Source organism: Monodon monoceros, unplaced genomic scaffold (assembly GCF_005190385.1).
Source record: "Monodon monoceros isolate NGI ecotype Baffin Bay Population unplaced genomic scaffold, NGI_Narwhal_1 Super_Scaffold_18, whole genome shotgun sequence".
Classification (NCBI taxonomy): Eukaryota; Metazoa; Chordata; class Mammalia; order Artiodactyla; family Monodontidae; genus Monodon; species Monodon monoceros.
The window spans coordinates 396,808-415,040 of record NW_021703774.1 but is presented as its reverse complement, the minus strand read 5'-3'; the positions used below and the strand labels follow the sequence as shown (position 1 = coordinate 415,040).

The 18,233-nt window shown below is 51.5% G+C and overlaps 1 protein-coding gene across 4 annotated transcripts in view; it reads left to right on the top strand.

The window, feature by feature from the left end:
- PPP1R12B (protein phosphatase 1 regulatory subunit 12B) overlaps window positions 1-18,233 on the top strand; it is a 197,490-nt gene that overhangs the window by 168,662 nt on the left and 10,595 nt on the right. The window contains exons 19-22 of one of the 4 annotated variants that reach the window (XM_029228075.1): window positions 12,211-12,227; window positions 15,318-15,447; window positions 16,287-16,391; window positions 16,648-16,663. In XM_029228075.1, coding sequence (XP_029083908.1) covers window positions 12,211-12,227; window positions 15,318-15,447; window positions 16,287-16,391; window positions 16,648-16,663 — 268 coding nt within the window. Of the gene's footprint in view, window positions 1-9,731; window positions 11,868-12,210; window positions 12,228-15,317; window positions 15,448-16,286; window positions 18,185-18,233 lie in introns of those variants that run through there. The other 3 variants (XM_029228069.1, XR_003794386.1, XM_029228068.1) reach the window with 3 other exon arrangements.

Genomic DNA, 18,233 nt, shown 5'->3' with positions numbered 1-18,233 from the left:
ATATTATGTAATTCAGTGTTTCTGTCCTTGGTAAAACTATGACTGTTTTTAAGTAATGTGATAACCTAACGTTTGCCTAGAGATTGTGCAACTAATATCCTCCCTAATGAAATAATCACTTACATGGGAAAGACAGTATGTGTCCTCACCAGCCAAGGATTTTGTTTACTTTCTCTAGTTTCTAGTTTAAAAATAATAAACATTTGTCATTCTCTGAACACAAGATTATACTATTAAACATCGTTTTTAAATCCACCCCTCCCTCCGTAAGGAGGATGTCCACCACCCACCCCCCATAACCCACTAAAGCTGCTCTGGTCTCTGCTGACCCTGAGAGTGAGCTACTTTTTTTAAACAATTCTTTTGACTTTCACACTAGGTTCACACTAGTCCAATGTCTCTTTATCTCTAAAAATTGGGGGGCGGGGGGGGAGGGCATGCTCCCTGAGCGACAGACCTGCTCGTCTCTGATTTCTCAGGGAAAGCGGAACAGCTTGCAGTCACCCTCGTTACTGATGGGTGCCATGCCAGTATTTATTGGTGCAGCTTTGAAGGCTCAGCCTCTCCTCACACTGTGAGCCACTCCACGAGGTGCCAAGCTCACACGTTTGTATAAAAGCTTCCTTTTGATGTAATTTTCCAACATAAAAAAAATAATAATTCTGCACTACAAACATGTCAGACACCTCTAGCTCCTTCTTGCTTCTTAATCACTGTGAATATTATTGGGTCTCAAGTTTATAAATTCTGTTAACTTAAAAACTAGTCAGTTTAGATGGTTTAGCATTTTAAAATCATCTTGAAAGCAAGAGCCAGGCAATTACTGGTCAGTCTTCTCAAATTATTATTTGCTAATTTAACAAAACATTCTTCAATACAGGGCATATGGAAAAGATAAGACTCCTTGAGAGTGCCCAACTTGTAGGGCTTAGTCGATGTTTGTTGTACTGAATAGTTTTGAAGTAAGTGGGACATCAGCTGAACCCTGGGAATCTTTTAAATAGGCAGATTTTCTTTGAATTGGTTGGTATTTATGATAACGGGATTTGGCCTGCATCTATAAACCAGGATCAGTAGCATTTTTCCCATGTAACCTGGATTGTTATTCCTTTAGGACTTACATCTCAAGAGAAAGTACACAGAGTTTCCATAATATTTTTCACCCCAGCTGTTAATGTAAATAAAGGGGAAAATTTACCAGCTTGTTTTGTTTTATAACCAGCTCTACAAACTAATGAGGGTACATTTGGTAGAAAGTCATGGGACAGGATCTCTGCTCTCGAGAGCTCACCCACGGGTGCTCCTCCCTTCCAGGCGCTGGTGTAGAGTCCGTGTCTTTGCCTCCTTTGTGCTCTCCTGTGGCCAACACCCAGCAGCTTTTAGGCTGTTCCTTTATCCTTTGTTCCTCTCCTCCTGCTCTCGTGCTTCCAATCTGGAATCCATGTTTTACTCCTTTATAATCCGTTGTCAGGGGATGAGAAGCATTTGTCTGGGTGAATAATACTAACTAAGGGTGCAAGCTGTTAACCATTTTTTTTTCTCCCTAATTAAAACCACTAGTGTATTGGGTTGGGTTTGGTTTGGTTTGGTTTTTTAAATTCCACTCAAGAAAAGTCAGTAAGCAGTAACTCTTTCTCAAGGAATCTCCCTAAGCAATGTAGTGGAACCTGTAGGAGTGAAAGCAGTTCCCCACCGGGAACGGTTCCATGAATCCTAGGTGGACGCTGGGCTGGGTCAGCCACGGAGGAGAGGCTTGTTCACCAGAGACTGGTTCCATGGCAGATGAACACCAAGGCCACCTACCCTGCTCTGAATCCTCCCACGATTAACGTTCACATGAGCGTCTGCTACGTAAGTAGGCCTGTACTAGATCTGGAATCGAGAGATGAAAGACACAGTCCCTGCCCTCAGGGAGCCAGCAGTCTAACTGGGGAGATGAGAAGGGAACTCCAGGATTATAACAAGGGGAAGTGAATCTTCTAATAAAGGTATGTGGGCCCAGGTGCTTTGTTTTAGGAGGCCGGTCAAGCGGGAGATGCATAAGGCTGTTGAACGGACAGTGAAAGCAAGCAGTGCATGACCAAGGTGGAGAAAAGACGAGAGGAAGTAGAGTGCTACTCTGAGAGCTGCAGATCCGTGTGGCTGGGACAGGAGGTATAATTCGGAGGTTGAAGGAGGGGTGTGATCAGAAGTTCAGCTGGAGACGCACAGGGGCCGGTTCGTGTTGGGCTTGGCATGTCGTTCCGAGGGCTTGGAGAGCTGGCCTGTGGGTGAAGGACTGAAAAGTTGGGGTCAAGTTGCTGTGATCAGAGCTGTTTGCTTGTTAGAGAAATCGCTCCGGCAGCTGAAGGCTGGACTGTCGGCGGGCCTGGGGGTAAGGTCGGTCCTCCGGTGAGAAGTGAGGGCCTGGATGGAGGCGCTGTCCGGTGGTTGGAGGACCGTCCAGCTGTTTCGAAGTGGACTGGGGCGGGGTGAGCCCATGAGCGGGCAGGGGCCAGGGCGACTCTCAGGCCTCTGGTTTGGGCCACTCGGTAGAAACCGACAGGACACGGCTCAACGGGCAGTGCAGGAAGCAGAGGGTGCCGAGTGCGGAGGCGCCTCATGCTGGGATGTGCTGAGTTAGAGGGACTTCGGGAGGTTCGGTACTGACACCATAAAGTAGTTTGTCCGAAGCTTGGAAGAAAATAATGGGCTGAAAATACTGATATTTATGATTAAAACCAAGGAGCAGATGTCACGTACGGACCGAGCTGGGGAATAAAGCCTTGGGGAGTAACAGCAAGAGGCTAGAAGGCTCTTCCAGTGCGTGGCCTTTTCCTCTCCAGTCACCACGCGGTCGCATGAGGGAAGACAGGAGGCCTTGAGTCTTGTCTGTCTGTCTCCAGGTATTGTGGTCAACTTGCTGTTCCAGTGATGAGCTGCAGCCCCAGAGAATCCAGAGATGGAGGGTCAGTTGGGTCAAGAGGTTGGGGTCCTCGTTTTCAGTACAGCCAGCGGGGCCACCGGGGAGAGCGTTTCCCACTTGAGCAGTTCCCGGATTAATGCAGCATCGCTTCTCCCTCTTCCTCGGCCTCGTAATATGTGGGGGAGCTGGCGGTTAGAATCAGGAGCTGGAGGGAGCGGCTCGGGCTGGCTTCCAGCTGCCTTCTGCTGCTTTCGTTTCTGGTCCTGACTGTGTGTCACTCTGGGGGTGGCAGCTGTCCACACCTGGGGTTAGGCCTCATCCCAGCCCAAAGCCCAGCCTCCTCCTTGGGCGACAGTACAGGAGTCCTGCCGGTGAGCTGACGGGGTAAAGACATGGAAGCGTGTCTAGACTTTGACCTCCGCCTGCTTCCTTGTGAAAGCAGCGTCTTTGTGTCAGGGCGTCACAGCTCCTGTGGACTTCCAGAATCGACCTCCCGTGGTTGTTTATCTGGGAGAGAGTATAACTATGCGGACAGTAGAATAATAACCTTAGATGCCTGTGGGTTAGAAAGGGTAAGTAGGAACTAGCCTGGATAATCAAAATCTACAGACAGTCAAAACCCTTGACTTGAGTGGAAGAGTTGGCTTGAGCTGATCCCTCTGGCAGCCAGCAGGCCCCGGCAGAGAGGAGTGGGCAGTGGAAACTGGTATTTATAGAGCATCACCTGTGCTGGGTGCTGTGGCAGGCACGCGACTCTCACTTCATCCTGCTGATAACCTTACCTGCCGGGTACCATTCCCCCGACTTTACCCATGAGGACGCTGAGGCAGAGGGAAGTTAGTAGTTGTCTGAGCCCATGTACCAGCAGATGCTGGAGCCGGCAGCGCTAAGCTGTGTAGCGGTCCAGGGAACCACTGCGTCTCCGTGAAATAGCTCCTGAGTTATTGCTAATATCCCTGACCATTCAATCTGTTTTGAAAAGAGAGATGGCGATAATAAACCTATTGTAAAGAAGGAGAAAGTTCACAGAATAATTTAGAAAGAGACAAATCAATTTAGATAAAGTCAGAATTTTGCAACATTTAAAAGTAGGTATAGTTTTGTTACTTCTAAGTATCTACATTAGAACTGTTGCTAAGGAGAAAAGATCTGCTCTACCCTTGAAGGTTGTCACCTAAAATCATTTTTAGCGAGTGTATTAGTAAATAGTTCTCTAAAGCCATTTTCATAAGTACTCAAAAACAGATCCGTTAGGTAAGGTCATTTATCTTATCTTTTTATGCTATTAATTTACTTATAAAATAATTTTTAAGCAGATGGTACAAAGGTATGCTTCAATTCAGGACCTGTTACATTATAACAAGCTCTGAATTAGAAGAGCCTGAATTTCTGAGGTTTCTCTTATCTAAGGGATCTTTCACCTGCCAAAAATCAAACACCCTGCACACGTGTCTCCTGTCCCTAAGGCCTATACTGTAAAGCACCAGTTTTGCTCTGGGAGTACAGTTTAGCCCCCTAAATCCAAAGAACCTTGTGCGTCTGAAGACTCAAGGTCCATAGGGGGTATAAAAGGTCAAATTTAGTGGCCGAATCAAAGAGAGCGTCAGTTCTTTACCTTTCAGAGCTGCCAGTAGCACTTGGGCCACTGACGAGGTCCCAGCTAGTGCCCGATTTCTCACAGGACAGGTCATGCAGAACAGTGTCATTCTTCACGACCACCCTGTTTCTGACTCCAGGCTGATGCTTTTCATAGGGTCGTCCTTCCACGAAGCCTTACCAGAAACCTCCAGACAGCGTCGGCCTTTCTTTTCTGGCAACCCTTTTTATCTGCTGTGTGTACCAGACAGCCTAGTGTCTGACTGCACTCAGGTGATGACTGTCACTGTTGTGTGGATGTGCTCAACTTTCCCACACCAGAGAGGGGATCTGAGCCCAGGGGACACTGTCTGAGGCCCCCTCCCTCACAGGGAAGGGATGCACTGCCGACCCTGGTCTGGTCTCTACTCCTGGCCTGTGCGGCCCCCTGGAGGGGGTCGGCCGTGCACTGTGAAATCCTGTTTCTGTAGTGAGGGCTGACAGCCACAGGTGTTCTTGAGGCTCTTCAGATCCCCACTTGTTGCAGTTTGCTAGTGTGCCGACAGCTCTACAATATGTGAGTTAATATTTTGGTTTCTGTGGGAACAGAGAGAGAAAGCTAAGAACAAAGGAAGTCCCTAACCTTTTGTGGAACTTACTTAGCAGAAAAAGTTTTTCCTTAGGCTACTTAGGTCCCGGGTATCTGTTTCCTCTTAAGAGGTGAGGTCTGGAGAGCCTCACTAACCCCTTGGCAAGGGTTTTGATTCACAACCTAGTCGGAATAAAATTAAAATAACTGCTACCCAAATAGGCTGCTGGACAGTGATATTTCCCAGGTAACAAATCCACCTCTTCCCAGGTTGTGGGCCTGGAAAGCTTGATGCTGAGGAGGCATGATGATGGCCCTCACGGGGTGGCGGGACCCACTACCCTGCAGAGCCTCACAGCCCTGGGGGCCACGCTCAGGCCGCACTTGGGATCGTCTGCGCGATGTCAGGGGCTACTGCAACTTCGTGCACCGTGCACGCCAGTGCAGACCTGAGACTAAGTGAAAGTGTGTGTTCAGTGTGAGTGACGTGACCCCTGGCTAGAGCCACACGCGTTAGAGCAGCTCGTCGTCCTTGGTCGCCGTCACCTGGCGTGTGAAAGCTGCCTGGAGAAGACGCCGCAGTCTGCAAGTGTGCTTACGGATCATAGGGGTTTACAGATGGCCTTTAAACACAAAGGGCTTGCCTTGGATATTTCAGGGAAACTTCAGTACGTTCAGATATTTCCTTCTACAATAAGTACATTTTGTGAGTTCCCAAAAAAATCTAGAAAGTCTTCAGAAGCTGGGAATATCCATAAAGAACAGGTACAGGCCTGCATAGAAAATAAGAGCTGTAGGATTCCAGTAATGTTTGGGCAGCGTGGTCTGTACATACAGCAGAAGATGGGGCTCTTTCTACCATTTGAAATACAATGAGATGGACCAGGATATGTGCAGTAGCATTCAGTCATCTCCTTTCTACGTGCAGTATTAAATTGGTAGGGTCGTCACAATCTGGCAGTGAGGTTCTTCAGAAATATTTACAGTGGAAACGGGATTATAAGTACTGTATTTCTTGACTTTCCTGTTTTGTTTTTTTTTCCCCCGTATGTATTAAGTACTTGGTAAAGACAAATCAAGGAGTAAACGAAGATGAAGTTAGAGGTAACTTAATACTTTTAATACTGTTAGAATTTGGCTTGGAGGTATCCTCTGGCACACACAGCTGCTCGGTGCATGCACACTTCCCCAGCATCCGTCGTGCTTCCAGCACTGTTCTGATTCAAAATGTCTGTAATCACCCGACTGCAGCTGACTGGCCGTGTACTGTGGATGTTTCTTCCTCTGAGGATGTTACAGGTAAACTAGACCATGTCTTTTTAAAGCGGGACTTCCTAAACTGGCTCGTTTCGATGCCCCGGCCTGGGCTCCAGGGCCCGTGTATGTGATGAGGTGGCCCCCCCCCCGGCCCGTTACGGGCGTCACCGACCTTATGAGGCGTGGGCCTGATCCAGCCGCCAGCCCCGCACGCAGAGAGCTTTCTTGGCTGATGGCAGAGGCGTGTGGAAAGGAGCCCCTGTGTCACTGCGTGACGTGGGGAAGGACACGGGGGCCTCCAGGAGCAGCGGCAGCCCCGGCGGCCACAGGCAGCGGTTCTCCCCCGGGCCTCCAGGTGAGAGCCCAGCCAGCAGACACCCGGTTCTGCCCGTGAGAGCCTGAGCAGGGCGCAGCCAAGCCGATGGTGGGGCAGCAGCAAGAGAAAATGAATATAGTTGGACGTCTGGTGATATTAAGGGAATACTCATTTTTTAGATACAGGGAAGAGCACCTAACTCAGGCCTCAGCATCACTGTGCCCTACTGTCACACCTCTGCGTAAATCGTGAAAGTTTTTATCCCCACCCCGCCCCCACGTGTATCTCCAAATTGTTCAGGATCCCCAGATATATTACTGGAACGGTAAGACTCAGAAAGATCCCTTTCAGAGCTGGAGCCTACTAGGTTGCCCTTCCAAGTTTCCCGAGAGCCCCGATCATTTGGGTTATGAGGGTGCCCTTCCCTGCAGGCAGAAGGCTTAGGAAGCCTGAGTGTGTCTGAGACGAGTATAGGGAAGGATTCTCAAACTCAAAACGTCGTAGAACGATTGTCCCCAGAGCTCAGGTAGCGTCCAGGTCTGGGCCAGGTCTGCGGCGGGTCCTCGCTGCAGCCACACCCACGCTCCTCAGAGCTCGGGCACCCCAGGGCAGCGCCGACGGCCCCTGCTCGGGCCTCTCCCGGGAACACGGAAGTGAAGTAGGAGGTTTACCCGGAGGCTTTCCCATCGCTGCAGCGTTTGGTCTTGGTGTGGCCACGTGACGTGGTTCGTTCCTTTCCCTTGGGCCCAGCTTCCAGAGCTAAGATTTTATTTTAAACTTGGTCAGAAGAGTTTGGTTTTAATTATCTGTCTTCCTGAACTCCCGATAACTTCACGTTAAAAGCTTTCGTGGGGGGTTTCCTAGCCAGTCTCTGGTGTTCGGAGAAGTCTCCACATTTCACAAATGAAAGCCAGCCCTGTTCCGTCCCTTCCCAGGGTTTCCATCTGAATTCATGGTGCTCTTCGCTCTGTTCTTTTATTAGAAACAGGCCCCAACCAATGAGATTGTTATGGGAGAATTCAGGAGGTATGAAAGGAAGGAGCCTGCTTCTTGGTTTCGGAGCATATTTTAAATTATGGTGCGTCTGGCTCGTCTTTCTTTTTACTTTCTGTTTTCTGTGTTCGCTTTGGTTTCTAAAGTCTCTGCTGCTGTAGGCCCCATTCACAATGTCTGTGGCCCCCAGTTGGGCCATAAAAGCTGTGAAAGTAATTCCTTCTCTGGGCCGTTTGCCTCTAGCTCAGACACACCAGAGAGCCCAGCCTCAGTGGCCATCAGGCGTTTATTTTCAGTGGCGGCAGAGCAGCGGTCTTCAAGCAGAAGGTCCTCCTGAGATGTCCTGACTAGAGCACGTGCCACGGGACGTTGGTCTTAACCTGTAGGCTGTGTAGAAGGCTCGGGCCTCTCCTAAAATAAACGACGTCACCATGGGCAGATGCGCCGTTCAGACCCGGCTCGAGAGTGGAGTGAGAGCCGCTGCCCCACGTCCACGGGGGGAGCTTGCAGGGAGAGATGGGCCTTTCCCAGAACACAGGCGAGGGGAACCCCCGCTCCTGGCCTCCGAAGGGTGCAGATTGGCTGGGGCCCCAGGCCCTGTGTTCTGGGGCTTCTCCTCAGTCGCTGCCCATGGGGCCGACTCTCAGGCTCCGCTCTGGAGGGTCTTCGATGTCCTTCCCCAGCCTCTGACGCTGTCCTTTACTGCCCCCCCGCCCCGGCGAGACCACGTAGGCAAGCCCGCACTGCCCCGCCCCCTGCTCTCCAGACCCACTCCGTGCTTTCCCTGCAGGGACGGAGTCAGCTCTTTAGACTGAGACACAGTGTCCGGGTGACCGTGAACTGTGCTCAGTTTGAGTGACAGGAGGAGGAAGAGGGAAAATGGAAGTTAAGTCTCCACCAGTTCAGCCACTCTGCTCCTTTTACCCAAGAAACCCAAACTTTCTCTCCCTAAATCTAACCACTGTTTGTCCGTCAAACACCAGATTATCTAGGATATCAAGAAACCAAGCAAACCAGTAGTTTCTGGAAGTGTGATCTAAATACAAAAGCCATTTTATCAGAAGCTGGGGATTGAGTCCCAGGTCCCGTACACTTTTAACCCACTTGCCCTCTGGCCTCTAAGAACTGTCTTCTCAGGCTAATTTCTGTTACGATGAGAGCACCATCTCCTCCAGAAATCCCAGGTGTCTTCCTTCTTTGAAATGATATTATTTGCTTTATGGCAAACAATGCTACCTCTACAACCTACAGTGCTACAACCGTGCTACCTCTGTGGCCCCAAATCTTGTTTTCTGAGACTCTCACTCTTCTCTAAGGAGTTAGGTCACCTTCTCGGGACGTGGCTAAGGCGAGTCCTTGAAGGCAATGATAAAAAGCCCGAGGGTTCCAGGGGGCTCCAGGATTTGGGCGGCGGGGGGGGCGCGCGGAGGGGGAATGCTAGAAGGATGGAGGGCGGGCTTGGGGGGAGCCCCGTTTCCTCTGACACCTGGATCAGGTGACAGTCTACTCGTCACAACCCCCGATGAAAGTTCATCCCAAAGAACTTGATAACCCGCATCTTACGTGCCTGAAGAGTACAACAAACAACAGACTGTGCTATTTGCTTTCAGTTACCCCTGGCAGGTAGAGATAGGAGTGCCGCTCTTGGGCAGCCCCCGTAGGACGCACCGCCCTCCAGGGGCTTTTTCTGATTGCTGCGTGGCAGCGCTAACCTGTTTTCTGGGTCTTGAAGTGTTTGCCTGTTTGTATCTTGCGTCAGCCTCCTCAGTGGAGGCCACCCAGTGTCACTGTGCGGTGCCGCCGTGCCTGAGAACTTCCGCGGCTGCGATGACGGCACCAGCAGCCCCGCGGCACTTCCAGGCCACCCCGAGTGGGAAAGGCTGGTGACCCGGTGGTGACCCGGTGCTCTGATAGGAGTCGGTCAGTGGAGGTGAGTAGTACGCTTTGATACCACAGAACGGCTCAGACTGAGGCCTGGGAGAAGCCAGCCTTCCCTGCCTTAACGAAAGGAAGAACTTTCTTCACTTAGACAGGCAGCGGCCAGCGTCGGCACAGCAGACTGAAAGCTGGAGATGCAGTAAAGTCTCCCCCCACAGATCACGTCCTTGCAGAGCGGATGCTGCAGCACCCTCAAGTGAGACCCCACAGCCTGGGCACCACCGAGTCGGTAAACAGACGCGTCTGTCGGTCACGTCGTCAGGCCCCTGTGTGCGCGCTGGGCACAGGTGTGCTTGGGTTTCTGTGGGAGAAGACGACCAAGGCGTGGGGCGAGCTGGCGAGGTTGTAAAGGGGTCGTTCTCCGTGCCTGGGGGCGGGCGTGGGAGGCTCACAGAGGCTCTCCCATGGGGGCGATGGAGCGTGAGAAAGGCCGTTCTGCCCGGAAGCCTCGAGAGAGTGGACGGTCGGCGCCTGTGAGCTCAGTCCCCACCCCTGCCCCGCCCCGGCCTCCCAGGTCCTGAGTTAACTTGCTGCTCTAACCAGCAGCAGCCAGTGTGGTGCGTTTACAGCTGCGAAGTGAGGCGGAGCTGGCAGGGCGTTGAGGCGTCACGGGTCTAGATGTCAGAACAGAGACTGGTTCCCAGGCACAGCCGATGCGGAGGCCGGCAGGCCCCTTCCCGAAGGCTGAGCTGTTGGCTGGGTGTTTGGTGAGCAGTGCAGGCCCTGAGGGCGTCACTGGGAGTGAGCCGGTGGCCAAGCCGCAGGGAGGGGTGTGCGGGGAGACCTTGGATGTGTGTGTGTGCGCGTTTCCCGAGCATCATCTTCTCGTCCATTTCTGCCGGGAAGGGGCCCCGGACTCCGCACTGTTCTCTGCTGCCCCTCCTCCCCATCTGCCCTGCGCTGCTCAGACGGGCCCATCGGCGCTGCTCTCACACAGCTTCTCTGCTGCCCCTCCTTGGGGCCTCCCCTACGGGCCCTGCTCTCCGCGGCCCTCCAGTTCAGTAGGGCCCCTGGCGTTGCCTGGGATGGAGTTCGGCCTCAGTTACTCACGGGTCTGGGGCGTGTCCCATTGGGCAGTCCCCCTGGGCTGTGAATGCCCCCTGCGCCCCCCCGGGCACCACCAAGGCCAGCTCTCAGCACAGAGCTGGCAGGTGGGCATGGCCACCGGGGGAAACCTCAGCACCACTGAGCACACTGGAAGCGTTTTTATATATTAAGTAATTCTTGAGACATGGCTAAAATTTAGTTTCTTTTTTGACAAAAGTCTTCAAGTCAGAGAAAAACAACCCTTAGTTAATGTTGGTAAAAGCAGTGATTGATGGGATATTATAAATGTGAGACAGGAGAATTCCTGAATCCCAGACTCACACGTTTTAGGGTGCCCGATTCCAGTGTAGGAGAACGTTACAGACACAGCGCACGGTCTCTCACCGATTCCTCCGCCTCAGATGGGGCACGTCTTCACATTAAAAAGCCCATGGTTAGTGGTGCTTAACCTGGGCTGCGCGATGGGTCACCTGGGGGACTTTTTACAATTCATGGAAGAAGGCCCAGCTCTAGGCCTGTGGAGAGAGAACCTCCCAGACTGAGGTTAGGCTGAGGACGTTTTGGAAAAGCCCACTAGAGGATTGATGAATGGAAGCCCCGGGTTCAAGACAGAAGTCCACGGGGAAAAGCCACCTTGCAGCGAGGTCGCCTGGTCGGTCCCTCCAGCCAGCAGTGCTGGCGCTCTGCCCCCCTGGGCGGCTTCAGGGCGCGGTATGTGGGGCCCTCACGCGGTGTGACCTTCAACAGAGCAGTGTCCCCAGGCGACGGCCAGAGGAGCAGGGGTTCGCTGCTCCTGTTAGGTAATCGGGCCTGGTTTCTCTTCTTCCTTCTTTTGTCTGCCCTTGAGGATTTTGTTATTCTTTAACACCTCAAAGGAGGAAAAAACAATACATTTAAATCAATTGAGGTTTTTTTTGGCCTCAGTTCTTTTTATAAAAAAGTGGAGATAGAGGGTAAAGGTCATCTGTGATTAAAAATAAATGTAAAACAGGGATAATCATTGTTGTTTGCAGCGACCATGGGTAACCGAGCTCAGAGGTCAAATCTGTAAACTCCTTTCTTCTGAGATCTCAGTACTTTGTTACTCTTTTCGTTTTTTTACCACCATCCTAGGGACGGGTGTGGGCCTTTCCCCCGTTCTCCTCTCCCTTCACTAGGGACCTGGGAGGAAGTGGGGACCGTCCTGGGCCTTCACAGCCATGGATACCGTGTTCACACGGGCAGGGCCGAGGGTGTGAGTGGAGGGAGGTGGGTAGAATGGACGCTGAGATCCAGAGAGGCAGCCTGTCACGCAGGCTCAGGCAGTCCTGGGACACAGGACGGCTTGGTAGGTGGCAGGGCGGGTGATCATTTCACACGTTGCTGGACTCCAGTTTAATGAGATGTGCTCCGAAAGCCTCAAGTCTCGCAAGTTGTGGGCACAGGTGTGGGCACTTAGCCGAGGAGCCTTTTCTCACACTGTGAGGCTGCACCCCTGTCTTCAGCCGTGAAGCTGAGACGTCTGATTTGAAGAGTACATTTGTAAACGGAAATAATAAATGTCATTCCCTTGCTAATGCTGATTTTTTTGTTTGTCTCTTGTTTCTCCAGCATGAACGACTTTCTAGGTAAGACCTTGCCTGCCTCACACTCGTGAGTAGACGCATGTGTGGTTGCACGTGGTTTTGCCTAGTGTAACAGCCTCTCTCCATCCTCCCGTCTCGTTTCCACAGCCCCACAGTCGCAAGCGGCTCCCTTCGGCCCCCGCACGGGCCCCTCTGTCCAGTCACGCTGCATCCCACCTCCATGTTGGTGTCCCGAGCACCGTGCCCGCTCCCCCCAGCCAGGGCTAGGGAGACATTAGTGTCCTCACCTTCGTGTAGCGTACAGATGACTGGATAGGCCGTCTCAGGGGCGGGATAGAAGTACAGAAGGGCACTCAGGGCAGAGGAGAGGCCAGCCTGACTGGCTGGTTCAGGGAACCTGACACTGTTCCCTGTACCCACATGGGGCCCAGGAATAGTTTATCCAGTGAACCAAAGACCTGTTTTGCAATTGCTGAAAAGTTAAGCATATCAGAGTTTGGGGAATGATCCTCTGTAATTTTTCACCTAGTACCTAAGGGTACAAAATTGATCTTCCTGAAGAATAAAATAAAATAATAGAGACTGGGACTTCCGTGGTGGCGCAGTGGTTAAGAATCTGCCTGCCAATGCAGGGGACACAGGTTCAAGCTCTGGTCTGGGAAGATCCCACATGCTGCGGAGCAGCTAAGCCCGTGCGCCACAACTACTGAGCCTGCGCTCTAGAGCCTGTGAGCCACAACTACTGAGCCTGCGCGCCTAGAGCCCGTGTTCCACAACAAGAGAAGCCACTGCAATGAGAAGCCTATGCGCCGCAGCGAAGAGCAGCCTCTGCTCGCTGCAACTAGAGGAAAGCTCGCGTTATTTTATTATTATAAAATAATAGAGAATGTGGAGCCAGAGTTGGAATCTCCCATTTTCCACTGTTCCTCTGATGACGAAATTAAGAGGAGATTGGGAAGATGTAGTTACAGGATACCACAGGGTAAATGAGTTTCATAATTTGTTTAATAATTGAGCTGGTTCTACCTTATTAATATATCTTAAAATTTACAAACTTGCGTGTATTCTTCCTTTGCTTGCCCTCTCACCAAGCACCAGCTTAGGATAAATATAATTTCCAAATAACCCAGCAGAAAATTCGCTTTGCAAAATTGGTGGAGAGTGGCGTTTTGCTACAGTTAATTTCTTGTGAACTCTGTTACATTATAATGGCCATTTGTGAAAGTAAATTTCCCTGCAGACTTCAAAATATGCTATAAAACTGTAGCAGTTTAAACAGTGAGATTCTAGAACACAGTCGACAGCCCCCAAAAGTCATGTATGACTTTCCAACTCAGTGGGGAAAGAATCATTCTAATTACATAAAATTTAAAATCTCTGCTATTAAAAGAGACCAAAAGGAAGGTGGGGAAAAACATTTTTTGCAACCTATGTTAGATAGTTTTAAAAGCCCCAGTATATGTAGGATGCTCCTGCAATATAATGAGGCAAAGATTAACAAAGGCTATGAATAGGCCCTTCAAAAACTAAGATAAATAATCAAAGATATTGAACCTCCATAATGATTTTAAAGCATTAAAATTAACAACAATAAGATATTTCTCCTATTGGATTGAAAAGTTTTAAACCTCTCTAGAGGGCAGTATGGTAACATATATATCTGCATTTAAAATATTATTTATCTCTTGACCAAACAGTTCCACTGCTAAGGTTTTATCCTAAGAAAATAACAAATACACTAAGATTTACAGACAAGTCTTATTGTAGCATTATTTACAGTAGCTAAAAAATTTAAAACAACATGTGTCTATCAATAGAGGATTAAACTGTCACACAGCCGTACAGTGGAAGGCTACGCAGTCATTTTTTTTTTTTTTGAGGCAAATGTGTTTTTACTTACATGGTGAGATGCCTGCAGTCGTGAGTGCGTAGGTGTAGGGGAGAGACCACAGAAGGTATTCTCTGGTTTTATTTACAGAAATATTTATTTTGACATCCCTGTTTAACATCCTGCAAGGATATGAACTGAACTGTTGGTAGAGATTGTTCCTTGGGCAGGACCGTGGGGTGACTTTCACTTTCTATTTTAGACACTTTAGTTCCAATGCTCAAACTGTTCAACATGCATGTATTGCTTTTGCAATCAGGAAAGTCAATAAAGAGATTTCTATTTACAAAAGATTTTTTAACTATAAGAAGGAAAAGGATACAGTAGAAAATGTTGTAGGACTGAGCACCTCTGTGAGGAGAAGGCAGCCCTTGGTGTCAGCAGCTCTGCCCCCACCCCTGCTCGGCCTCTTCTGGCACCTAGTCCACCCCCCACCCCCACCCCCGCGTGGCCCCTGCAGGACAGGAACGCGGGCCGAAGCTCCACAGCTGGGACTCTTCACACCGCCCCGGTTCAGGGGTAGAGCCCTGGAGGGCTGGTTTGCACGTGGCCCTTCCATGGGCCACCTTTTAGCTTGGAAAGACCAAAATAGGAACCAGTGTGAAGGATCAGGGTGCGAGTCATCCGTCCACTTAAGCAGGAGGTCAGCTGAGAGGCCCATCCACTCATGGACCAGTCAGTACTGGGACGAAGCCACCGTCCGCCCCAAAAGTGCAGTTGCTACGAGACATGAAGTCCTGTCACAGGTGTGGCGTCCAGAGGAGAGGGTGCAACGCGAGCTGTCCCGGCACCGGGTGGCACCCCCGACACCTCTGGGGGTCCAGCCGGCCTGCTGAGCCCAGGTTGCCACCCTCACCCACCCCCGCTTGCAGCTCCAGGCCCATGTGTTTCTGGCTCATTGGCACTTCATTGGAATCATTTTCTAAGAGGCACTGAGATCCCAGAAACTTCTGCGTTTAAAAGCATGCTCTTGAGGGAAGCTGTTTGGCCCTAAGCTAATTTGAGAAGCTCTGCGCTTGCCGTCGGCACAGAGCCACGCCACCGACCTCCCGAGTCAGCTCCATCCTGGGTGGGTGCTGGCCTCCTCCCCCGAGCAGTGCCCTCGGCAGGCGGGGTGGCCCGGGCCTGTTCTGGCCAGAGCGCTCAAGCGCATCTTAGGAAAGGTGCCCACTGCCCTTAAGCATCACCTCCCTCCACCTTTTCATTCTCGGAAGCCACTTGTACCTTTACTGTGTCTCCCACAGGTTGGAATTGGGAGGCAGTGACGCCAGCAGCGAGCGGGCCTCGGCCAGAGCCCGCCGGGAGGCCCGCGAGGCCCGCCTGGCCACCCTGAGCAGCCGCGCGGGGGAAGACAGCAGCAGGGACTACAGAAAGGTGGGGGCTCCCGGGTCCCCGCGCAGGGGTCCCCTCCACTCGACCCTCCTGCCTCTTCCTTGCTGAGAGGCGGGAGGGAAGGTGCTCCAGCGACAGATGCTAACGGCCAGCACGTTTACCTCCCTCTCAAGCAGCTGAATGAAGACCCCTTCACGTATTGCTCTCAGTGCAGTAAAAATGGACCTAAATCAGATATTTAGAGGTGTAGGAAAAAGTAAGGGTTTAGAATGGTGGAAAGGGAAATAAGAGTAATGCTGGTTGCCTGGGCCCGGAGGATCACTTGATGGACTCTGATATTTTTAACAAACACGTGCTTTTAATGAGGTCCTGTGAACGTCAACCAGATACTTCTCGGCAACGGTAAATAGTAACAGTCTGGTTTGGGGGGTTTCCATCATTTTATGGTGCGTTGCCTTTGGTTCTTGAGGGAGAGAACCCAGCTCCAGGGGCGGCTCAAAAACCTGCCCTTTCAAGTGCTTGAGATGCCAGGAAAAAACTTTTTTGTTAAGAAAATGTTTTGTTGAACAGAACTTGGCTAAGATGGATACACAGGAGGGCGGCTCCAAAAGGAAGCCTCTTTTGTGTGGGAGCCACGTCTTTAAGCCATGCGAATGCCCTCCCTGCTGGAGGTGGTGGACGGCCTTCCCTACCCCACCCCACCTCCTGGGCAATAACACTGTTGACAGTGGAGCATCATTTGTGTTCAGCACCTAGGACCTCAGGGTTCCAGCAGCAGGAGAGCCAGAGCCCTTGGCTGAATATTCTCTGTCCCTGGGCCCTTCTGTCTTCCTGCTCCGCCCACAGGGTGGGGACCTGACTCCCTCTTCTCCCTCCCCCAGCTCTACGAGAGCGCCCTGACCGAAAACCAGAAACTGAAGACAAAACTTCAGGAGGCCCAGCTCGAGCTGGCAGATGTGAAATCCAAGCTTGAGAAGATGGCCCAGGTGAGGAGGGGGAGAGGGGAGGGGGCGAGGTAGTCAGGTCAGCCCTCCCCCTCCCAGAGATTTGGTTTGGGGTTCACACCGCGTTGAACTTAAAATTGGAAACTGATGGTCCAGTGGACCATTCCTGGCCCCCAAGTGCTAGTAATTACTCTTACGGGTCACCTGCTCATTTCTTAGCGGAGAGCGTGGGCCAGCGTCAGGGCTTGGTCGTGGGCAGTGTGTGCCTCCTGCCTTGTCAGTCGTGGTTTGGTCACAGCAAACCCAGGACGAAGGTGTCATTGGGACGTTGGGTTCTGTCCTGCAGCACCTGTGCCGGGACAAGGAACCAGATAAAGCTCTTCCTCTCGCCGCCAGGCCTGGTTTAATTAGTGACACATAGCGGGCGGTGCACCCATCACCAGGGAGATAGACCCTCACTGAAGGCTGGCGCGAGCCCTGTCTAGGGTTATTGCTGGGTCAGCAGGAAGCTGCCTGGAGGCCTGGGGATGAGAATTTGGACTGTTACCGGGAAGCGCAGATGAAGACCAGAGCTGGCGGTCGGTTCCGCCCCAGGGTGGGATCCAAAAGCAGAGACGAAAACGCTGGGATCGACGGCAGTGAGCATGTGGGGCTCGGGCCAGTGCCTTCCCAACACCCCCAGGCAGGCAGGGGTGCTGGCGCCCGAGGGGCTGCGCTTTCCTGAAGGGCTCGGACAGCGCAGAGTGGGCCTGTCCTGGGAGCTGCCCGTCCGTCATTGTCATCGTGGAAGGGCCCCGCCTGGTTGTGGCGGCCGGGGCCAACTTGGTCCTGAACCAGCACGGGCTGGTCCTTCCAGGAGCCACGGCCCTCCCGCCCCGCTCCCTCCTCTGCAGAAGCCCCAACAGTGCATCCTTTGAGCTTTGGGGTCTCGGCTTTGGAGTCGTGAGCCGGGGGCACAGATTGCACAGAGGGCACTGAAAATAACCTCAGCCTTTTAGTCGCTGGGGAAGAGCATTGACTTTCTAGCCACCTGCTTTGCTGGGTGTGTTGGAATATACTGAGTTTTGCCAAATACAAGTTACTAGAATTCAGAAGAAACGGTGGTGCTACAAACCAAGCCTCTGCTCTATACCAAAATTGGACCGTTCGGCAGGACAGTGGAGGGGAGGCCTGTCGACCCCACACATCCGTGTGGAAACAGTTACCACGTGCACACACGGCGTGTTCCCATGAAAGGTCCACCCGAACTCGGAGGGGTTAGGGTTAAAACAGGGCAAAACAAAATTAGTTCTTTGTCGAAGAGAACTAGTTAAGTTCTCTTTGTGTAGGTGAACCAAGTAGTGAAATCGGCACAGCTTCTACGCTGCTCAGGCTTAGGGAAGAGAGGCTTGTGGTGCAGACAAGCCGCGGCTGTGACCTTCAGAGCAGATGGTGAGAGCCCAGGACAGGAGCCAGAAATCCCAATTTACTGCCAGTTCCAGCTAGTCCTTAATTTTTTGAAAAAGAAACCTCCTCAGTAAGACCAGCTGTACTTATTAAATGTTTACGTGTACTTATTAAATGTTTCCGTGCCTGGTACTAGGCATAAAAGTAGTCACTCTGTCGTCATTAACTATCTACTGATTGTAAGAAATTCTGCCCAGAAGGGACTCAGGGGTCATTTCCCTGCCCTTTTTAAGAGTCGTTCCCTGAAGCTGCTCTCTGCTCTGTAGCTGTGGCGGCTAAATGTTTTTAGCTCCTCTGCAAAATTTATATTAGAAGTAGAAGATGATCCAGAATAAAACTCTAATCTTATCTGGAAGCCCAGTGTATAAAACAGTAAAAGTTCTGTTCAAAGCAGGGCAGGTCCCACGAATGGACCCCTGAGAGGCTCTGGCAGCCCGT